This window comes from Juglans regia, chromosome 4, assembly GCF_001411555.2.
Source record: "Juglans regia cultivar Chandler chromosome 4, Walnut 2.0, whole genome shotgun sequence".
NCBI lineage: Eukaryota > Viridiplantae > Streptophyta > Magnoliopsida > Fagales > Juglandaceae > Juglans > Juglans regia.
The window spans coordinates 9,620,049-9,640,453 of NC_049904.1; the positions used below are offsets into that span (position 1 = coordinate 9,620,049).

At 33.8% G+C, this 20,405-nt stretch overlaps 1 protein-coding gene across 1 annotated transcript; it reads right to left on the reverse strand.

The window, feature by feature from the left end:
* Window positions 1-1,769: 1,769 nt before the first annotated feature.
* Window positions 1,770-14,275, reverse strand: LOC108979928 (disease resistance protein RUN1-like). Its single transcript, XM_035689156.1, has 3 exons — window positions 14,157-14,275; window positions 3,458-3,983; window positions 1,770-2,880 (listed from the first exon to the last, which is right to left on the reverse strand). Exons 2-3 carry the CDS (start codon window positions 3,973-3,975, stop codon window positions 1,770-1,772), a joined length of 1,629 nt encoding a protein of 542 aa, XP_035545049.1. The 5' UTR covers window positions 3,976-3,983; window positions 14,157-14,275.
* Window positions 14,276-20,405: the final 6,130 nt, after the last annotated feature.

The following is a 20,405-nucleotide window of genomic DNA, read 5'->3' on the forward strand; positions in this document are numbered from 1 at the left end:
AAATTTTGTTGATACTTCTGGTAATCGTTCCAAGGAGAAACACTCTCTGACATATAGCTCTTGTATATTTGGTGGAAAATGTAGAATTTCTTGAAGTTTCTCACAATGGCACAATTTGAGAATCCTCAATTCAACATATATTTTCATTCTCGGAGGAAGGCTGACAACAGCACTCCAAGATAGATCTAACTCTTGCAAAGTGGATGTGCTATAAAATGAGAAGTCGTCAAGATACCAATGAAGTGACGACAAGAGTTGTCGTCGTAATTCAGCACTTGATTTTGGTTCAGACCTCTTAATCGTTCTGGATAATGTTATTTGTGAATGTTTAAGCCACTTGGAGTACCCAATGGATAGAACTATTTCTTCTTTTGCAAGATTTGTAAAATTTTCTAGAGAAAGACACTTTAGATGTTGCGAGTGAGAAACGATGATTGGGAGACGCATCAGGTCCTTGCAGCATCCATTAATACAGTCACTGAGACAAATTAGCACCTTTAAATTTTGCAATTGATGAATGCTACTAGGGAGACGCATGAGTTTTGTGCATTGCCCCAAAAGTAACTCTTTAAGCGCAGGAGTGAGGTATCCAATGGATGAAGGCAATTCTTTTATTGGAGTGCCCAATAATGAGATGAAACATAAATATTCCATTCTACACTCAATTTCTGGAAAGGTTTGAAGTTTTGAGCAATTAAAAAGTGTAAGGACTTCTAGAGATCTCAACTTAAGACACCTTGGAAAACTCTTCATGTTGGAGCATTGATAAAGACGCAAACGAGCAAGCTTATCCAGGAATCCAATAGAATCATGAACTTTGACTAAATTTTCACAATCCCTAATATCCAATTCCTTTAAACTTGAGCAACTCGAAAGATTCGAGATTTTGGTTAAGAACTTGCACTCAAAAAATCTCATTCTCGTCAAGTTCTGTTGAAAAACAACAAATATGTATATTAACCCTGAGGAAGTTGACATCACAAGTTTAAAGAAGGAAATATTGAAAGTAATAATTGTACCTTAAATTTCCCACTAATCTCCTGGATGCGGCATCTATATAGTTTGAAATCAAAGAGCTTCTCTCCACGGAAATTAGATGGCAAAGATTGTAAAGGACAGTTTGACCAATCAAGCACTCTTAATTCATTAGAAAGATAATCAAGTGATCTTCTAGAAAAGTATGCACCATGGCTTTTAAAAAATCTGAGTCTTTTCATCTTTCTAAATGATTTGGGACTCAAGCGTATCATGTCATGATCATTGTCCTCAGGCAGAATCACTTCTATCCCCTCAACATTGTTTGTTCCCTAATAAGACAATTCATAAATTTGCCAGTAATGTCAGATCGTTAAAATCTTTATTTATAAGCACTTGTTAAAATTATAATATCAAAACTATAATATCCATTATTATCCAAAAGTATTTAATCACCTTCAAAATTTCTCTTTTTTCAAATTTACTTGACATTATTAACTATTCCCTCATATAAGATAAGGCAATATACTCATGATTAAAAAAACTCATTCTTGTATTTGAAAAGAGATGATTATATATATTTAAAGACGTTGGTTGAAGGACAATGATTCCCCTTATTAGTTAAATACATTACTTTAGGCTGGAAATATAAAGAAAGACCACATTATTTATCGATACATATATGATATTTTATTTAATATCCACTTCTTTACCATAATTTGTTATGAAAAGAAATCAACACTTTTCATGTAAGTTTTACCAGTAAAAAATGTTCAATTGAAAGAGCTTTTAATCTAAGAACTTACAGTATTTTCCTCTAGTACATGGCGAATATCTTCATGAAACCATAATCTACTACGTGCGCCTGGTTCTTTGGGTGATTCCTTTCGGACAATTTCTTTTCCCATGTCTTGTAGCCAATCATGCATCCACAATGTATTGTAAGTAGTAATTGTAATGAGACATTTATCTATAAGCCTTTTGATACCATTCTCCGGAGAGAAACCACAGCTATCTAAAATTTTAACGACATGATCCAGGTATTGTCCATTGAAAAAAAAGGCAATATCGAGAAAAATCTCCTTCTCATTATCATCCAATCCATCGTAACTTATACAAAGTACTTTTTGAATATTTTTGCTAGGAATTCGTTTATACTTATCCAATGTACTTCTCCAATAATTTATATTCTGACCCCTTAAATCTGAGCCTAGCACTGTTAAAACTAGTGGAAGGCCCTCAGCATATTGCATTACTTGCTTAGAGAGTTCCACATAATCTTCAATAGGTTTGTCTTCCTCAAAAGAATGCCAACTAAAGAGCTCAAGAGCTTCATTATGGTCCAATCTCTTTACTTCATATTTTGAATCAACTTTAGATATATTTAATAAATGTTGATCTCTTGTTGTTATGATGATTCTACTTCCTGAACCAAACCAATCACGAGCTCCAGCCAATGTTTCTAGTTGAACCAAGTCATCCACATCATCAAGAATTAGGAGAACTCTTTTAAAGCAAAGTCTATGCCTAATTACATTGATGCCTTTTTCAGTATCATGACATTCCAAACTTATTCCCAAAGTCTCATAAAGAAGTGTCTTTTGTAGTTGGATCAGACCTCCTACTTTTGAAGTTTCTCTAATGTTTTTCAAGAAACAACTTCCTTCGAATTGGTAAGAAATCTTGTTATAGACCTCTTTTGAAATAGTTGTCTTACCAATTCCACCGGTTCCAAATATCCCTATCATGCATATAATATCATTCATTCCCATATTTAAATGTTGAAAAATGTCTCGTACGCGGGACTCTATTCCGACTGGATGCTTAGCAACCTTAAGAAATGTACGATTTACCATTATTGAATCCACCCATTTAATGATATCTTGAATAAACTCTGATTCATTCCTATCAATATATAAAACAAAAGAAATTTAAAGAGTTAAGACTTGTCACATAAATACACACATAAAGATGATTTAGTAACAATATCATTTTTTCTCTCTCTCCATTACAAAATGACAGTAGTAGATTACCATGTCAAAGATAACCTTTTTTCTTTGTCGTGCTCTTCTCCGACTTATATTTTTCATTCTTCATATGAATTATTAAACATTTTAACTACTTTTTTGTTCCGTTCTCGAATTTAACCCTCCCTTAATTTTGAGAAGATTTCAATTTGTATTATCTCATGTTCTTTTATTATGTTTCTCGTATAAACATCATGCGAAATTATTGTGGTAGTATGATATTAAATCCCTCAGTAAGAAAATATTTCTATTTTAAGTATGATATGCATAAAACTCAATGCCGAAAAAACTAATGAATATCAAATAGTTTGGATGGCACCATATGATCTTCACAGATTTGCAAACTCCCAGATCTGGGATTTGTCGAAATTTTCCCCATAAACTTCTCTTTAACATCATATGTAAACATATATATATATATATATATATATATAAGCACAGCTCATAAGAAGTACCTGTCCCCTAATTCGAGTCCGGACAAATTGGCTACTTTTTCCAAAGCTGCCTCCCACTTTGTGACCTTTACTTCATCCTTCAACTTATATCTAAGTTTGGCGAATGCTTCTCCAAAACTCCCTTTTTGATGTTGTACCTCTGACGGATCTACATCGTAGAACAAGGGTAAAATAATTTGTTTTTCCATTTCCTTACACTCGAGGATCTTCAATAGCTCATCTAAACACCATCGAGACTCTGCATAGTTCTTAGATAGTACAATGATAGAAATCATTGATCCTTCAATTGCTTTGAAAAGTTTTGACGAAATTTCCTCTCCTCTTTCGAGATTGTTGTCTATGTAAGTGTTGATTCCCCTTTGATGCAAAGCATGGTATAGATGAGAAATAAAGTTTTGGCGAACATCTTCACCTCTAAAACTCAAGAATACATCGTGAGTCCATTTACGAATGGAAGAAGAAGAGAATGAGAGAGAGGAAGAAGCTTCTAATTGAAAGGCTATGGAAGAAGTGCTCATCCTCTGATCTGAATGCGAGATTAGTATTCACCAAGAGGTCCAGCTATAGAGTACTTATTGCAAATAAATAATAATAGAGAAGTGGGTCAAACTTCTCAGCAACTTCTTGGGGCGCGGTTGGCAACAACCTGCATGCCAATGCTCTCAGCCTCTCATCTTAGGATATCCCAAAAGTCTGAAGTCTATTGAATATTAACGATTTTGAACTTAAGGGTGTGTTTGGGTACTAGAGTATCCTTAATACTTTTCAAGTATTCTTGTACTTTTAAAAATACTTCACATGCCAAACAACTTAAAATATTTTCAATGGGACGCACAAACCCACTTTAATCTCTACTCATAACTATTCACAAACATTCTATAATACTTACCATTATTATATATAAATAAAAAATAAAATCACTATAATATTTATCACTATTAAATATAAAAAAAATCATTATAATATATAAATAAATAAATAAATCACTATAATATATAAATAAAAAATATTTATCACTATTATATATAAATAAAAAATAAAATCGCTATAATATATAAATAAAAAATAAAGTCATTATAATATATAAATAAAAAATAAAATCAATATAATATATAAATAAAAAATAAAATCGCTATCAAATATAAATAAAAAATAAAATCACTATAATATTTATCACTATTAAATATAAATAAAAAATAAAATCATTATAATATATAAATAAAAAATAAAATCACTATAATATATAAATAAAAAATAAAATCACTATAATATATAAATAAAAAATAAAATCACTATAATATTTATCACTATTAAATATAAATAAAAAATAAAATCACTATAATATTTATCACTATTAAATATAAATAAAAAATAAAATCACTATAATATATAAATAAAAAATAAAATCACTATTAAATATAAATAAAAAATAAAATCATTATAATATATAAATAAAAAATAAAATCACTATAATATATAAATAAAAAATAAAATCACTATTATATATAAATAAAAAATAAAATACTATAATATTTATCACTATTAATAAAATCACTATAATATATAAATAAAAAATAACATTACTATAATATTTATCACTATTATATATATAAATAAAATCATTATAATATTTATCACTATTATATATAAATTAAAAATAAAATCTTTATAATATTTATCATTATTATATATAAAAGTAAAATAAAATCACTACAATATTTATCAATATTAAAAAATCACTATAATAAAATCATTATAATATTTATTACTAAAAATAAAATCACTATAATATTTATGGGACCCACATATTTTTCAACTACCTACTCAAAAGTCAACAACTCAACATACTTCACACATCCAAACAACTCAAAATACTCTCAATGGGACCTACAAACTCACTCCAATCTCTACTCATAACTATTCACAAACATTATCAACACTTCTCACTATCCAAATGTACCCTAAGTCTTTTGTAAGACAAATGTCCAGATCATGGAACACCTATTAGGATTAATGGTCTATTAATGAAGTTCTTATTCCAGCACTTTGCGAACTAATTTCCACAGTAATAATAGCATTTGAAGCACATGCATTACAAGTTTGATTGGCAAGCCAACTTGCACCCATTTATACGGTTTTGTCTCATTAATTTGATAAAAGTTGGAAAGATAAGGATCAGTAAAAGTTCAAAAGTTAAAACCTAGGGTCTAATTTGTCTTAGAGGCAAACCACAACTACTAGTTGACTTTTTAACCCAAATTATGGGACTAAAAAGGTGCCAGACTTTTATTCCTAGGCAAGACTTTGATCATGCATCTACAAATCCACCCCCTAAACTTGACTTCCTAGTTTCTCTCATGCACCTTAATTAATTCTTTTGAGAAAGCGATTTGTCGATACCCAAATCTGTTTTAATTATCTTCTTCCAAGTACAAATTTAAATGAAGTTGCGTGGGAATTAAGTTTCTTGCTAAGCCAACTTGCAATACCATTTACACGGTTTTGAATTGAATTAGTCCTTCCACGTAAATTAAACAAACGTCAAAATCAAACACTGGCCATTAAGATTGTTCTATTGAATTTCATGTATGAACTTTAGACTTTTGGGATTTCTTGACGTGGGGGCATTGATGATTTATCACATCAAAGGAAATTAATTAGGACGTTGGCCCAAAAAATTAAATATGATGCTGTAGCAGTACAAGCTATGGCTGATGTCGAAAGAAGCCATAGCTTTTACATCTGATCAGAGGGAAGTTATCCACTGGTGTTACAATAAGTTTCTATATGATGCAATCTAGCATTGTAAAAAAAGAAAATTCAGCACTCATCTGTGTGCTTAAAATCCTATCAAGCATGTGAATGGGGGAAATAGAAAGGAGGGGCTGCTTAATGCTTATGAGTAATGTTATATGCAGTCATGGAGTGCGTAAGCGTCATGCAGTTGTTTTGAAAAGAGTAGAATTTACTATTAAAAAATTATTATTTTTTCATGTAGACCCAATAGTTATTCATTTTTTTCAAAGTGATCGCGCAGTGCTTGTACACTCACGACTGTAACTATCATTTCTCAATGCTTATTCTTCAGTGAAGGGAACTTGAGTTTACAGCAAGATGGAATTTATATAAATATAAGTATTCTGCCATATTCTTGTTTCTGTTTTTTGTTTTTTTTCTCCGAAAAATGCTATTTATTTTTAAAACTTTACATGCATAAATATAATCATAAATGTTGCCGTGTAGCTATAAAAATTCTGAAGATTTTGAAATTCGAATTAATTTTTTTTTTTATAAAATAGATGTAGATATTCAATACGTATAATATTGTATATAAAGTTTTACGTATATATAGCACTATTTTTTTTCTTAATCTGAAAATACTACAATGTTTTAATTTAGCTTAGTACGGCCATACTTCCCAACTTTAGCTATGGCCCAGCTGGAAATTCAGAAGAAAAATTCATCTGGTTTACCGGCCATATTTGCGTATTTATTTTTGGTGTGTTTAATAGGATTTTTCTATCCTTGGTAAAGATATGATATTTTCGAATTACAGCTATTACAGCTTTACTTGTAGGTTGATTTCGTTATTCTTGAGTTTTAATCATTTTGAATTGAACATTAAAATGGGGTAGCTGAAAGGATAAATATGACTCTTTTGGAAAGAGCCCGGAGTATGCTTTCCAATATAGGCTTGTCTAAGGATTTATGGGTTGAGGTAGTCAACACCGCTTGCTTTCTGGTTAACCGCTCTCTAGCCAAAGATATTCGTTTGAAAACAATAAATGAGGTATGGTTTGATACTCCTGTTGATTATTCAAATTTGAAAATTTTTTGTTGTCCTGCATATTTTCATGTTAATGATGGAAAACTTGAGTTAAGAGCCAAAGAAAGGCATATTCATTGGACATGCCAGTGGTGTGAAGGGATTTAGGTTGTGGTGTACTAATCCTAAATTACCTAGGTTTGTAATCAGCAGGATGTAGTAGTTGATGAAAAATCTATGCTTAATCCGAGAAACGATTTATTGTGTCTACAGGTGAAAAGCAGTTTATTAGCAAGAATGTGGAGTTTCAGGTTGAAGAAGCACCACAGGGATGCCACGTGGCACCGAAGATCATGCTATCGCATATGAGCATGATTCTGATTCTGATAATGGCGCACAGGATGAGCAAGACTACAGTATAGCTGTGACGCCCCCAAATTCCGCTTGGGATCGGACGGACATTTGAAGTGTCGAGATATGCAACACAAGGTTACCTGCCCCCGTTCATGACATATAAGATGCAATATTCCTAACATGCATATAGCATTATACAATATTCGCAGCGGATAATTTTTTTCTTTAGCAATACTATGCACCAAACTAAAATATCCCAAATACTTAGAACATACTCCATACTTAACGACATACTAAATAACTAAGATCACAATAATAGTCCATAAGGTTGTGATCAAAAGAGTGCTGGAGATTGAACTCCACCAATACAAGTAGTAATCTGAGGTAACTATTGTAATACCATCTACGTCGCACCGTCGCTTAGTCGGCCGTTTCCAGTTGGTCGATTCCCGGTTCTCCTTCATATCCTATAACAAAATCTACCATTCGAGGGGAATGGTAGTTGGGACTACCATAGTGAGATTTGATTACAAATCTCAGCAAGTTAACGGAAAACTTCCACACAGGTTAATGATGCATGCATGGCAGTAAAAGCATGAATGCATAATCAAATCATAAGTAATCATAGCATAACTTGACATGCAACATAACATAACTGGCATAACTTAAACTGAAACTGAAGCTTAGCATAAACGTGACTTAAAACATAGCATGAACGTGAACTTGAAATATAACATGGACTTGAAACATAACATGAACGTGAACATTCATAATTTGAACATGAACTTGAAACATAACATGAACGTGAACATGCATAATTTGAACATGAACTTGAAATATAACATGAACCTGAGCATGACATAACATAAATGTGAACTACGAACATAACGTAAACGTGAACATAACATAACATAAACTTGAAACATATTATTGTCTCATGGGATTACCATGATTGCGTGAATGTAAACTTGAACATAACATAACGTGAACTTGAAACATGACTTGAACGTGAAATACATGAACTTAAAATCTTATTCAATAGACTTAATCATTAAAGTGACCATATGGGTGCTACACAGGTCCCCTTGAGCCATGTGTCCCTGCCGATTTCCGCATCACATCACAGGTTTCTATACTAGCTGTGAGTGCGTTAATACGTACTCCATAGTTGTTGTGGCCCCACGTATTCTACGTGTCACAATTGCTATGTCTCACGTAGTGTATGCTCCACAGTTGTTGTGGCCCCATACTTCATGTTCCACAGTTGTTGTGGCCCCATGACTTATTTGTTTGTGCCACACTTGCTGTGAACACACGTAACATAATGTGTGGCACCATTGGCATTAGTGCCTGGCGCGCTCCGGTGACCAGCTAATTAGGCCCCATTTGCAACCCGTTGACTGTACTTCGTTAACCCAGGGAATTTCACACCTATTTAGACACTCCAGCGTGAATAAAAGAGTTCCATTAGGATATTACCCCATCCTAGTGCTTAGGGTCGTGATTGACGTGAATGACTTAACTGGCATACATGACATTTCGTAACGTGACGTAACATGAACGTGACATAAAAGACAAAAGTCTTGACGTAGCATAACGTGACATGAACGTAAGATGACATACATGACATACTTCAAGACATAAATGTAACAGAGTACATTTCATAACATGGCATACATATAACATGCAACATTTCGTAACATGGTATATCATATAATAGACAACATTTCTTAACATGGTGTAACATGTGACAGTGAATATTACGTGACATGAAATACATGTAACAGATGGCATACTTAACTTAACATGACATACTTGCAATGTATAGGAATACGTGACAGAATATTTTATGTAACAGATGAATAATTCATGACAGAATAAATTATGTGTAACAGATAAATATGTAATGACTTGGCAGGGTACATATGATAACATGCATACATACAATTTAGTTCCCTTACTTATCACTCATACACATTAAACTGATAGTAAGTTAAAAGTTAACTTACCTCGATCGTCACGTTCTACTAGAATAAAGTGCGAAACACGAGGAACTGTAAAAGGGTATTCTAAAAGTTAGAAATTAATTATTAACAATTAGGAATGTGAACAGAGACAACTTAGAGTAAAATGACCATTTTACCCTCTACATGTGGGCAAATGACATTTTACCCCTAACTTAAGGATTTGATATCCTAATTCCAAAAATTACCAAAATTTACATTCCTCATGTAAATTTTGTCCCAAACTCAAATATTAACTCAGAAAAATTTAAAACCAATCACAACTATGAAAAACTCACTATGGCCGAAACCTACATAGGCCATTTGTCTTGATTTTGGTTGCAATTCTTTCAAGTTTCAAAACTCATGAATAAACCAAAATCTTGTAACAAAGATCTTCCTATCCTAAGTTTAAAAACACCCTTAAAAAATACCCATTAAGAAAAAGCTAATTATCAACACCAAACTTTTTGTAAAAAGACCCAAATTTTTTAACAAAAAGTAAACCTTAAATCACAAGTTTTGACCTTAATAAAAACATTTCCAAGAATTCCAAAAAAATCAAATCTTACTTCTAACATATTCATAACATCATCCTAAGATCAAACATGCTTTAAATCATCAAACAAAACTCACCAAAAATCACAAAACAACACTTGGAGTTTTTGGTTTTAAACTTAGTCCAAAACAGAAACTGATTTTCCCAATTAACTATGATCAATCTCTTGATCCATGGCTTAAAGACATGTGATCTTCAAACTAACACATCACATGGTTTAAAAATGTGTCCTAAAGAAGATCCAACCATCAAACTTAAAATCACATGGCTAAAATTTAATAAAACATGGATCTAACTCAAAAACATCAAAGTTTAGGCCTAACCGAAATCCTCTTGCATAGAAAATCATATGTTTAAAAATAATACTAAATATCTTTTAAATAACATCCTAACATGTATATAAGAGGCTTAGGATCATCATATAAAAATATCAAAGCCTTTGGAATAAGATTAAACTACGAAATATTCAAACTTTCACCAAACAGAAACTGTTTTTCCACTTCCAGTTTTCAAGTTTCTAACTCTAAGAAAATCTATCATCAAAAGCTTTATCCAAGCAACAAAACCTCAATGAACATTCATAAACATATGTTAACAACACTCCATAAAATTTTCAGAACAAGATATGTCCATTAGCTTGGTCAAAACTTCCAAAACATGACATACTCTCCAGTTTCACGCCCAGAATGACCTTCCCATGGTTAAAAATACTTTTGACCGATCAAATGAGCATGTAAGGAGACTAATAAGATATCCACGGAAACTAGACTCAAAGGCGAATAACTTATGTGAAGAGGATTAATCGTGATATAATACTTAAAAAGGATCACAAATAGCCACGCAAAAAGACCCAGAAATCTGCCCGAGAGAGCTCTTTTGGGTTTCTCTCTAAGAACGGGGGAAAGAAGTGATAAAATGGAGAGAAGTGTGTCTCGCACGACTTTAAACTTCTGGAGGGGGAAGTTATGGGCTTGAATGACCCTTGATTGGAGGTGGCTATGTGACATAAAGTGGAGAATAGAGAGGGGCAGAGATTGCCTGCAGCAGCTGTGAAAGATGGAGGTTGATGGAGTGGATTTCTCCTTCACATCAAGGCACTATTGGGTGCAGCTAATGGCAGTGGATGGTCTGCCATGTGGGGGAGGAAACTTCTCCAAGAAGCTTTGCCAAGGTGGCCAATTTCGTGGGCCTTGGTGGGCTCCACCAAGTGGGCTTCAATTTGGGGTTTAAAGGGGGTTTGGTTAGGGTTTCAGATGCTATCAAGCCCAAAATCAATTTTTCTTGGCCCAATCAAATTCCCAAGATTTAAAAGGTTGAATAATGATGTCATAATAAGGATTTGATTAATTAATAGCATGTGGAAGTGATTTAATCAAGTGATTAAACACAATGCAAGAAATCGGATTAAAAAGGGTTTGGAGGCCAACTTTAGGGTTTGGGAAAACCATTTAGGGTTTTGGTTTCAACCAAGCTTTTGGGGTTTCAATTCGATTCCAACCATTTAGGGTTTTGCTAGGGTTGAAACCCTCTTTGGTCTGGCACAATTTGGTTGAACAGATGAAACACAACTTTGCTTAGGTGGCATGATCTCACACCTTGATTCCTTCACAAATCTATCTAATGGTTCTTCTTTGTGCCAAGTGTCTAATGCCATTTACTATGAGTGGCTAAGATCTTGCCAAGTGTCCAAATAAAACTTCTCTAACCTAATTTGGACATTCCACACTTTGATTTTGAAACACTACAATTGGTGCGCTTACCGAGATTACTATTCACTTCGAAAAAGTGAATCATAAACTTAACACTAAAAATTCTTAAATATTCATATTAACCTACAGTGAAAATATTTTACCGAAATTCAACCTCGAAGTGCCCCTAAAAATAATTTCACAATTTCTAACAGACGTTTCGTCCGGAATTATGTAAATAGGCTATTGCGCCATAAAATCCTAAATAATCAACTGAGTCTAATGGCGTAGACCATAATGCATTCTGACACTTCTAACCACCTCAAATAAATAAAACTCATATTTCTAGCACCATAGTGAGTGATAACACTGACTATGTTGATAGACTAAAACCTATGCAATTGGTCGATTCGTAAAAACTTATGGAGTTTTTACGAGATTCCTAAAATCAATAGAAATTCTACCAATGAATTTCTATCGGGCTGTTACAATAGCTACTGGTAGACAGATGAGGCAGCTTAGGCCACCTTAGAGATATGCTTATGCAGATATGGTAATGTATGCACTTACTATGACAAAGAAGATTGTTGGTCAAGAGCCTTCCAGTTATTTAGAATTTGTCAAAAGTAAGGAATCTGCACAGTGATTTTTATGAAGAGATTGAGTCTCTTCATAAAAACCAAACATGGGGATCTGATTATGTTGCCGAAGAAGATAAAGATTGTTGGCTGCAAATGGGTCTTCAAGAGGAAAGAGGAAAGCCAAGGTGATACAGATGCAAGATACAAGGCACGCTTAGTTGTTAAGGGCTACAGTCAGAGAGAAGGCATCAACTTCAATTAAGTTTTCTCTCAAGTTGTGAAACACAGTTTGATCAAAGTGTTACTTGCTATAGTAGCATTCTATGACTTAGAGCTACAACAACTTAATGTCAAAACAACGTTCCAACATGATGAGTTTGATGAGACCATTTACGTGCATCAGCCATAGGGGTTCATTATTGAAGGTAAAGAAGATCATGTGTGCAGATTGAAGAAATCTTTGTATGGTCTGAAGCAGTCTCCAATGCAATGGTATAAAGGATTTGATTCCTTTATGATTGATCATGGTTATTTGAGTAACTATAATAGTTGTGTATACCATAGGCAATTATCTAATGGTTCTTTCATTTATTTGCTACTTTATGTTGATGGTATTGTAGAGATTCAGAAAATTGCTACTATTGAGAATCTAATAAATATGATAACTAAGCTAGTTGCAGCATACAAGTTCAAACTTTGTTTGGACTTGATTGGTGTTCGAGATTTGTGATTCCCTCAGGGGATTTGGTGGAGGGGGTCGGTTCTATGATCGAAGGATTTTGTGTAAGGCTTGGTAGAGTTCAAGCCAAGGTGGAGATTTGTTGAGAGGTGGCTTGAATCTAGTTGAAAAAGTGCATCTACAGTATGTTCGCTCGAGCAGTGTTTCTTCAGCTCAAGCGGAGTGCATCCAGACAATTTGAGCAGGATACCAATATCGAGGAAACAGAGATTTTGCTCGACACCCGATCGATAGTCAGCTCGAGCAGGATGCCAATCAGATACTTCACTTGACACCCGCTCGACATTTAGCTCAAGCCGGGTGCCAAACCCTACTATTAGCTCGAGCACCACTCGTTGCTCTCTTGAGCGAATGTTCTCATACTAGGGTTTGTGCCATTTGCTATAAATATGAAACGACGTTTTCATTTTTTGTCTTCAATCATTATTTGAGAGGTAGTGATATTTAAGAGTTGAGAGCGTGCGAGAGTTAACTTCTTTGAGAAGAAGTTTTATATTAAATCTTCTGTACTCCATCTTTATTGATAGTGAAATCCTTGATATCGACCCTACCAATGGACATAGATTCACATTGAGTTGAACCACTTAAATCTTGGTGTTTGTGTGTAATTGTTATTATTTTCTTTTGTTTATTTCCATTGCGATACTTCAAATCAGCCTTTGTTAACTGGTTTATTCCAGCATTAATCATACATAGATACCTACTACCTTCTTTAAAAAACGCAAGGGTATATACAACAATTCTGCTTATACCCTCCAAATATTGTGCCCCTCAATATTTAGTATCGTTTCTTTATTTCCCCTTAGTTGGATATCATTATCCCCCTCTTAACAATTTCATTTTCTAAAATTTCTTTATGATATTGGAACCATTTTGGAATATGATTTTCTCGAAACACAGTGACATCATAATGTCCATGTTCAACCAATATCATCATCATCATCATTTATTTTAAAGTCATGCATCCTTTAAAGAATTGAGAGAGAGAATGAGACACATACATACATACCTTCCACAATAATGTATTTGGCACTTTATAATTCCAAATCTTCTCATGCATTTAGTTGCAGCCTCGCAATTCAATTCTTTCTAGTGATTTGATGTGGATTCCATTGAATTTCGAATCATGGATCTTAACCAAACTTTTACACATCTTGGAAAAAAGTTGGAACTTTTGTTAAGAAATTACAATAATTGAAAGCCATGCATAGTTGTCACATTCTGTTTGAAAAAAAAAAAAAACAAACAAATTGAAAGGAGTTTACAATACTCGAAGAGAACTTATTTGTAAGCGAACTTATTAATGTTGCTTAATTAATGTAGTCTGGATGGGTAGCATACACGCACACACACACACACTACGCCAAACTTCCATATATATATCAACAGTAATTGGACATATTACTCTCAAATCTCAAGCTGGGCAAATATTCCCTACGGACAGTTGGATGCATTAGGTTCAACTATTTTTCCACCAAGTTAATTTATCTTTTCTATTGTCAAGGGCTTATGTTAGATGAGATTAGAGATGAAGTTGTTCAAGTATTTCTCTTGTCCTATTGTACTAAGCCATGTGGCCGGGTAGATAATTAAGGTAATGGTTGATGACACATGATCATTTTCTTTAGTTTCAAGCCTCTTATTTCAAAATATTTTTTGTTTTGTGTTCTTTCCAAAGGACACGTAAGGATGGAGTATTATTCTTATCTTATTATCTGTGTTTGTCATGATATTGAGCGTTGTGTTCTGTTGTTAGTTCTTCGCTGTTTTAACTTTGTTCCCATATAGTGGAATCTGATATTTTTATGAGGTTTCTTTTCTACATTTCGGTTTTTGCTTTTCAGTTTCAGAGTATGCAATTTCTAATCATGGTATGTCATTTTACACCATGCACCAAACAAGTCAAACTTTCCCTCAACTTTTTTCTAAATTTCATCAGAATTTTAATAAGAAAACAACATGCTACAATCAATGGGAAAGACAAGCATGTGGTTCGAATGAGCATAAGGATAAAGGAAATGAGAGGCAGCAAAAAACTATCTGCAACCCAAGTCCAAGTTCTATCTTCCTGGCTTCAGTGATTCTTTGGGTGGACATAAATATTTGCGTTGACATGTGCAGCATAGAATCCTGTTCTGAAGATGAGATGTTTAGACAGGCAAAGATTTGAAAGCCACAATAAGTGAAATTTTCCTTCAAATGCCTCTGTCACAATCTCTCTTTGTGCATATGTACGTGTGTATCCATATTGAGCAATTCTACACAGAAATTGAGAATAAACGTATGGCTTCTCACTTTTATGTCTTCCTTTAATCATTCTTAAAATTCATTTTCAAGACATGTATATTATACTATATAGGTCAACCCTAACCGGACCCATTAAGCTTATCGTGTCAAAATCTCAAACCCTAACCCGACCCGTTATGTTAACGAGTCGTGTCGTGTCAACCCGTTTTGACCTGTTTATGTAAATTGGTTGAACAAACCGACCATAAATTAACCCGTTTAACCTAGTTAAGTTTAGCATAATTTTATATAAATGTTAAAATCACAATATCTATAAAAAATATAAAACTAACTACAAGTCCAAAATTACAATCCAAACAATAAAAATATCGAAATTAAAATCCCAACAATTTTATTTTTAGGTATAAGGGTATAATTGTAACTTTAACTTTCTTAAAGGGTCAAAACGGGTTGACCCGTTATCAACCCGTTAAGCAATCGTGTCTTAACGGGTCAACCCATTTTGACACGAACCCGTTAAGGCTAAACCCTAACCAGCTTTTATCGTGTCGTGTTCGTGTTGGGTTAACAGGTCGTATCACATATTACAACCCCTACTTTTCTTTGCAAAAATAATAAATGGAATGTTGATTTTTGCGCGTAAAAATTGGTTTTATGGAGAAAAGTAATCCAAACATTACCTCAAACAGCATCTTTTTATATGATAGTTGCCCTGCCTCAATGCATTCGGCATCCTATCATCATGGCCCTGCATCAATGCATCCAGCATACTATCATCATGGCCTTGCTTCAATGCATCCGACATACTATCTGCAATTAAATATGATCAGTTGTCACTTGAGAACTTGCTTGAAAGAAATAAACACAATGTACTCTTGGAAACATAAAGGTTTAGAACTGAGGTAGTGGTTTTTGTTTGTTGTTCTGTGACTTGATTTAATTATGGAGAAGTAGTATGAAGAGTGAAAGATTTGGCAAGCTGAAGACATGGGAGGAGGAGGATAATTTGCATTCTTTGTCTCCATTTGTCTGGAAGGAAGAGACTGAAAGCAAGATTTAAGAAACTTGCCATTAGTAGAAGCAAATTCAGATATACCTTTTATGGTAATAACTATGAAAGTTGAGGGAAAGAAAGTTGGAATCTCTAGTTGTCCTTTGTGAGAGTTTAATAATTTTTTTTGTCTTTTCTTCTTCCTATATCAGAATAAATAAAGGCACACACCCACACTGATCCTTTAGCACATTATTTCTACATGGTTGCGTTCTTTCCAACAATTTTTTGACTTTGTTGCTCATTTCCAACCTTCGATCAACACTTTTTATTCAAAACTATCAGAACTAATATATCATACTCACAAACTTTCAAAACTATAAGATAATGTGTGATTATGTGCAAGAAGTGAATGATGCTCTTTATGAAGTGGCCCAAATGGTTTTGGCTGGTCAAGCTTTTTCATGGCTTGCTGGGAAATCATTTGGGAAGATTTGCTTGAAGCTGCTCATGAGGTTCTTTTAGGGTCAGAAACTTCCACTCTCTTTTTCCTCTTCTTTTATAGTCCCAATTCCTATAGACAAGAATCCTTCTTTTTCTAAGTTTAGACCGATAAAAGAGTTATACGATGTATCTGGCGTGGAAGTTTTTTGAAGTTATATATATATGGTGAATAGACTTGCACCTTTCTAGGTGCAAGGAACTTTTATTAAAGGTTGGAGTATCTTTGATAATATAGCTATTGCTCATGAATTCACTCTTAGCTTCAATAAAAAGTAAAAAGGATGCAATTTGATGGTTAAAATGGATATGGAAAAAGCTTATGGTAGACTTGAATGGAGATTTTTATGGATATGTTTGGCCTTTGGTTTTTCTTTTATACACTGACGACATTGCTATCTTCCTTAATCAATCCAATAAATCCTTGAAGGGTTTATCTGAAGTATTGAGTAAGTGGAAGGAAAAAATGCTTTTGTTTCATTTCTAGGAAACATATTATGCTGGATGAAACTGGATTTTTAGGGATATTTTGTTTCCTTTTACATATCTTGATGTACCTATTCTAATTAAAAGGAACAATGTTGGAGCTTTTGTAAGGGAAATTAAGGAATAAGCTTGCTGCTTGGAAGTCAAAGTTGTCTAATGGGGGAAAATTGGTCTTGATTAAGCATGTTTTATCAAGCATGCCAAGTTTTACCCACCAAGATCTTCAGATATAGCGAAACTTAGCAATAGTGTAGTGGTCTTAAGATTCAGCTCTTTTAAACGTACATGTCATTCATCCATCTCAAACAAGTCGAAGCTATAACTCCAAATCTACCTTTGGATCATCATTGTCCTTCACCAACTTATCTGGAACAGGTCCCTTGAAAATTAAGTCATGTTACATCAGTGCACATGTTGTACAGGTCCCTAAACCCAAAAGTTGAGATCAATAGAGTTGAGTTCCCATAATCCCAACCAACCAACATGAGCAATACAGCCAGTACATATGCAACCTCAAGAGTAGATTCATGGCAATTTTTTAACATCATATATGAAACAAATGACAACACCTGATTTCAATGGCAAATACCGAATCAAGTCTTAAAGACCAGAGAGAACAAACAAAACTGAAAGGAAAAACTCACCTGAAATTCCAAAGAAATAGCAACAGGGGCAGTCGATTTAACAAAGATATCCTAAGTAAAAGAAATAAAAGCAACAGGGGCCGGCAGGCCACTTGGTCTGTAGATGCTAAACCTAGAAATGGCTGTATATGTTGAACGGAGCTGACAGGTTTTGACAAATATGATGAAGCCAGAGTTGTTTCTTCCCACCACTGCACAAGTGCTTCCATGTTCTCTAAACGCTACACCATACAAAACTTCAGTATCTATTCTTATCAATGTGGAAAATGAAACCAAGTAAAAGCACGAACTAATTTAAAGAAGTGATTTTTCAAATCTTGATATTCTTTGTGGATCCCAAAAGCAATGCAAATAATCTTTCTACACTATCAATGTGGTTGTTCTCTTTCTCAATACACATCAAACATTAACTAAATGACCACCTTTATTTCATTGGCAAAGACTAAAACAGGGCAATGGGAAAAAAAAAAAAGGCATGGAGTCCTTTGAATCATCGTAGTCCTTCTCCACTTGATCTGGAAGTTTGTTGCCCCCAAGTTTAAGAATATCAGGTGATTGTTTTCATAAACTTAAGTAGCAATCCAAGAAAATCATCCGAGAAAGGAACATAGATTATTTAAGTGATGTGAATGGTGTGCTTGCACACTAGCTGAAGAATATAATAACTTTTTTTTCTATTTGAATGTAACGAAAAAAAAATAATACGTAGAAAGGAGGAACAAAATTAGAATTTGAACTTATAAATTAAATTATGTCATGTGGATGATATGTGATGTAAAGACTTTTAAATAAAATTATTCTTCCCAAAAACACACATGAAAGATATCCCAACCAAAACACAGTACGAACATGGGCAACTTACGTACTTGGGGTTATCATTAATTGAATTTCTGTTGATCAGGAGTTTTTGCTCTCCTTTCATTCTTGTATACCACTTTGACTCTGCAACTTTCATAAAACGGCACAACCCCATAACGTTGATTGGGATAAAGTTGAACTCGCAAATTGTCCAAAACCTTGAGGTCAAAAGATTGTAAATTGGAGTACCCCACCCATACACAATATCCTGTCCAATTTCCACTTTGTATCAATCCATATTAAACAATTGTACCCCTTCCTGAATACAACATACATGATTTGAGTTGTTGCTGGTTATCTTAGCATCACCAATATCAGTCTCCCAGCCTAAAGTGCTAATCCAAGAATCTATGAAAAATGTTACGGCATATAATACAATTCCACTTATCTCCTCCAAATAGTGCGGTCCCTCCATATCTATTACCCACTCTTCTTTTTTCCCGGTCCGACATCATCATCAGGCCCCTTCACCATTTCATTATCTTTTAAAAACTCATAAACATAACTTAACTAGTCTGGAATATGATTTTCTGAAAACAAAGTAGCATCATATACATAGACTCCTTATTAAACCAATATCATCATTATCAATTTAATTTGAGTATTGCATGGTATTAAAAATGAGATCACACATACATACCTTCCACAATAATGGATTTTGCACTTTATCATTCCATATATTCACAAGCATTTTGTCGCAGCCGACCAATTCAATTGCTCGTAGCGATCTGATGTGGCTTCCATTGAATTCCAATATGTTTGATACTTCTCCAAATCTTTCTAGTGACTTGCAACCCATGACATTCACTTCTCTTATATTTGGTGGAAGCTCTGGTATTTCTTCAAGTTTACGACAAAAGCTCAAGTCAAGATTAGTTAGTTTAATGAATCCTTTGATGCTCGTGGGAAGGCTAACAATTTCAGTCTGCGATAGATCTAAACGAAGCAAACTGGCCAAGGAATTAAACATGGTAAATAAACTATATATTGGAAAGAAGTTTGATTTTGAATGGCAACAACTAATTTGAAGATTCGGTACGTGTAATGTAGTGCTCCCATTGCTTGAATTTGATATCTCGTCTTCCGTTGTTGTAGAATCATTAGGCAGATCAAGGGATTGTCCATCATCCCTCATCTTCTTTATAGTATTTGTACAACCACCAATACAAAGCCAGCGTAAATGTTGCAACTGGATCAAAACAATTGTGAGATGCATAAGATTTTTGCAGTATGATAGATATAATTCTTTAAGTCCAACGAGGTTCCCGATGGATAAAGGTAGTTCTTCTACAGCAGTGCCATGTAGAACCAATGTCCTTAAAAATTCCATTTTACACTCGATTTCAGGAAGATCACGGAGGCTTGAGCAGTTCCCAAGATTAAGCTCGCGTAAAGATCTCAACTTGAGGCTTCTTGAAAAAATTCAGAGTTTAGAGCATCCCTCAAAACTCATATTAGAAAGGTTTTCTAGGGATCCAACGGAATCATGCACCTTAACTAGTCTGTGACAAGATTTGACAGTCAATTTCTT

What these genes read in the sequence shown, in the direction of transcription:
- LOC108979928 (XM_035689156.1), bottom strand. Translation starts at nt 3,975, where the DNA reads ATGAGCACTTCTTCCATAGCCTTTCAATTAGAAGCTTCTTCCTCTCTC. An exon ending in GGACTCGAATTAGGGGACAG is followed by an intron (nt 2,881 to 3,457) that starts GTACTTCTTATG and finishes ATATATTGATAG; the next exon opens with GAATGAATCAGAGTTTATTC.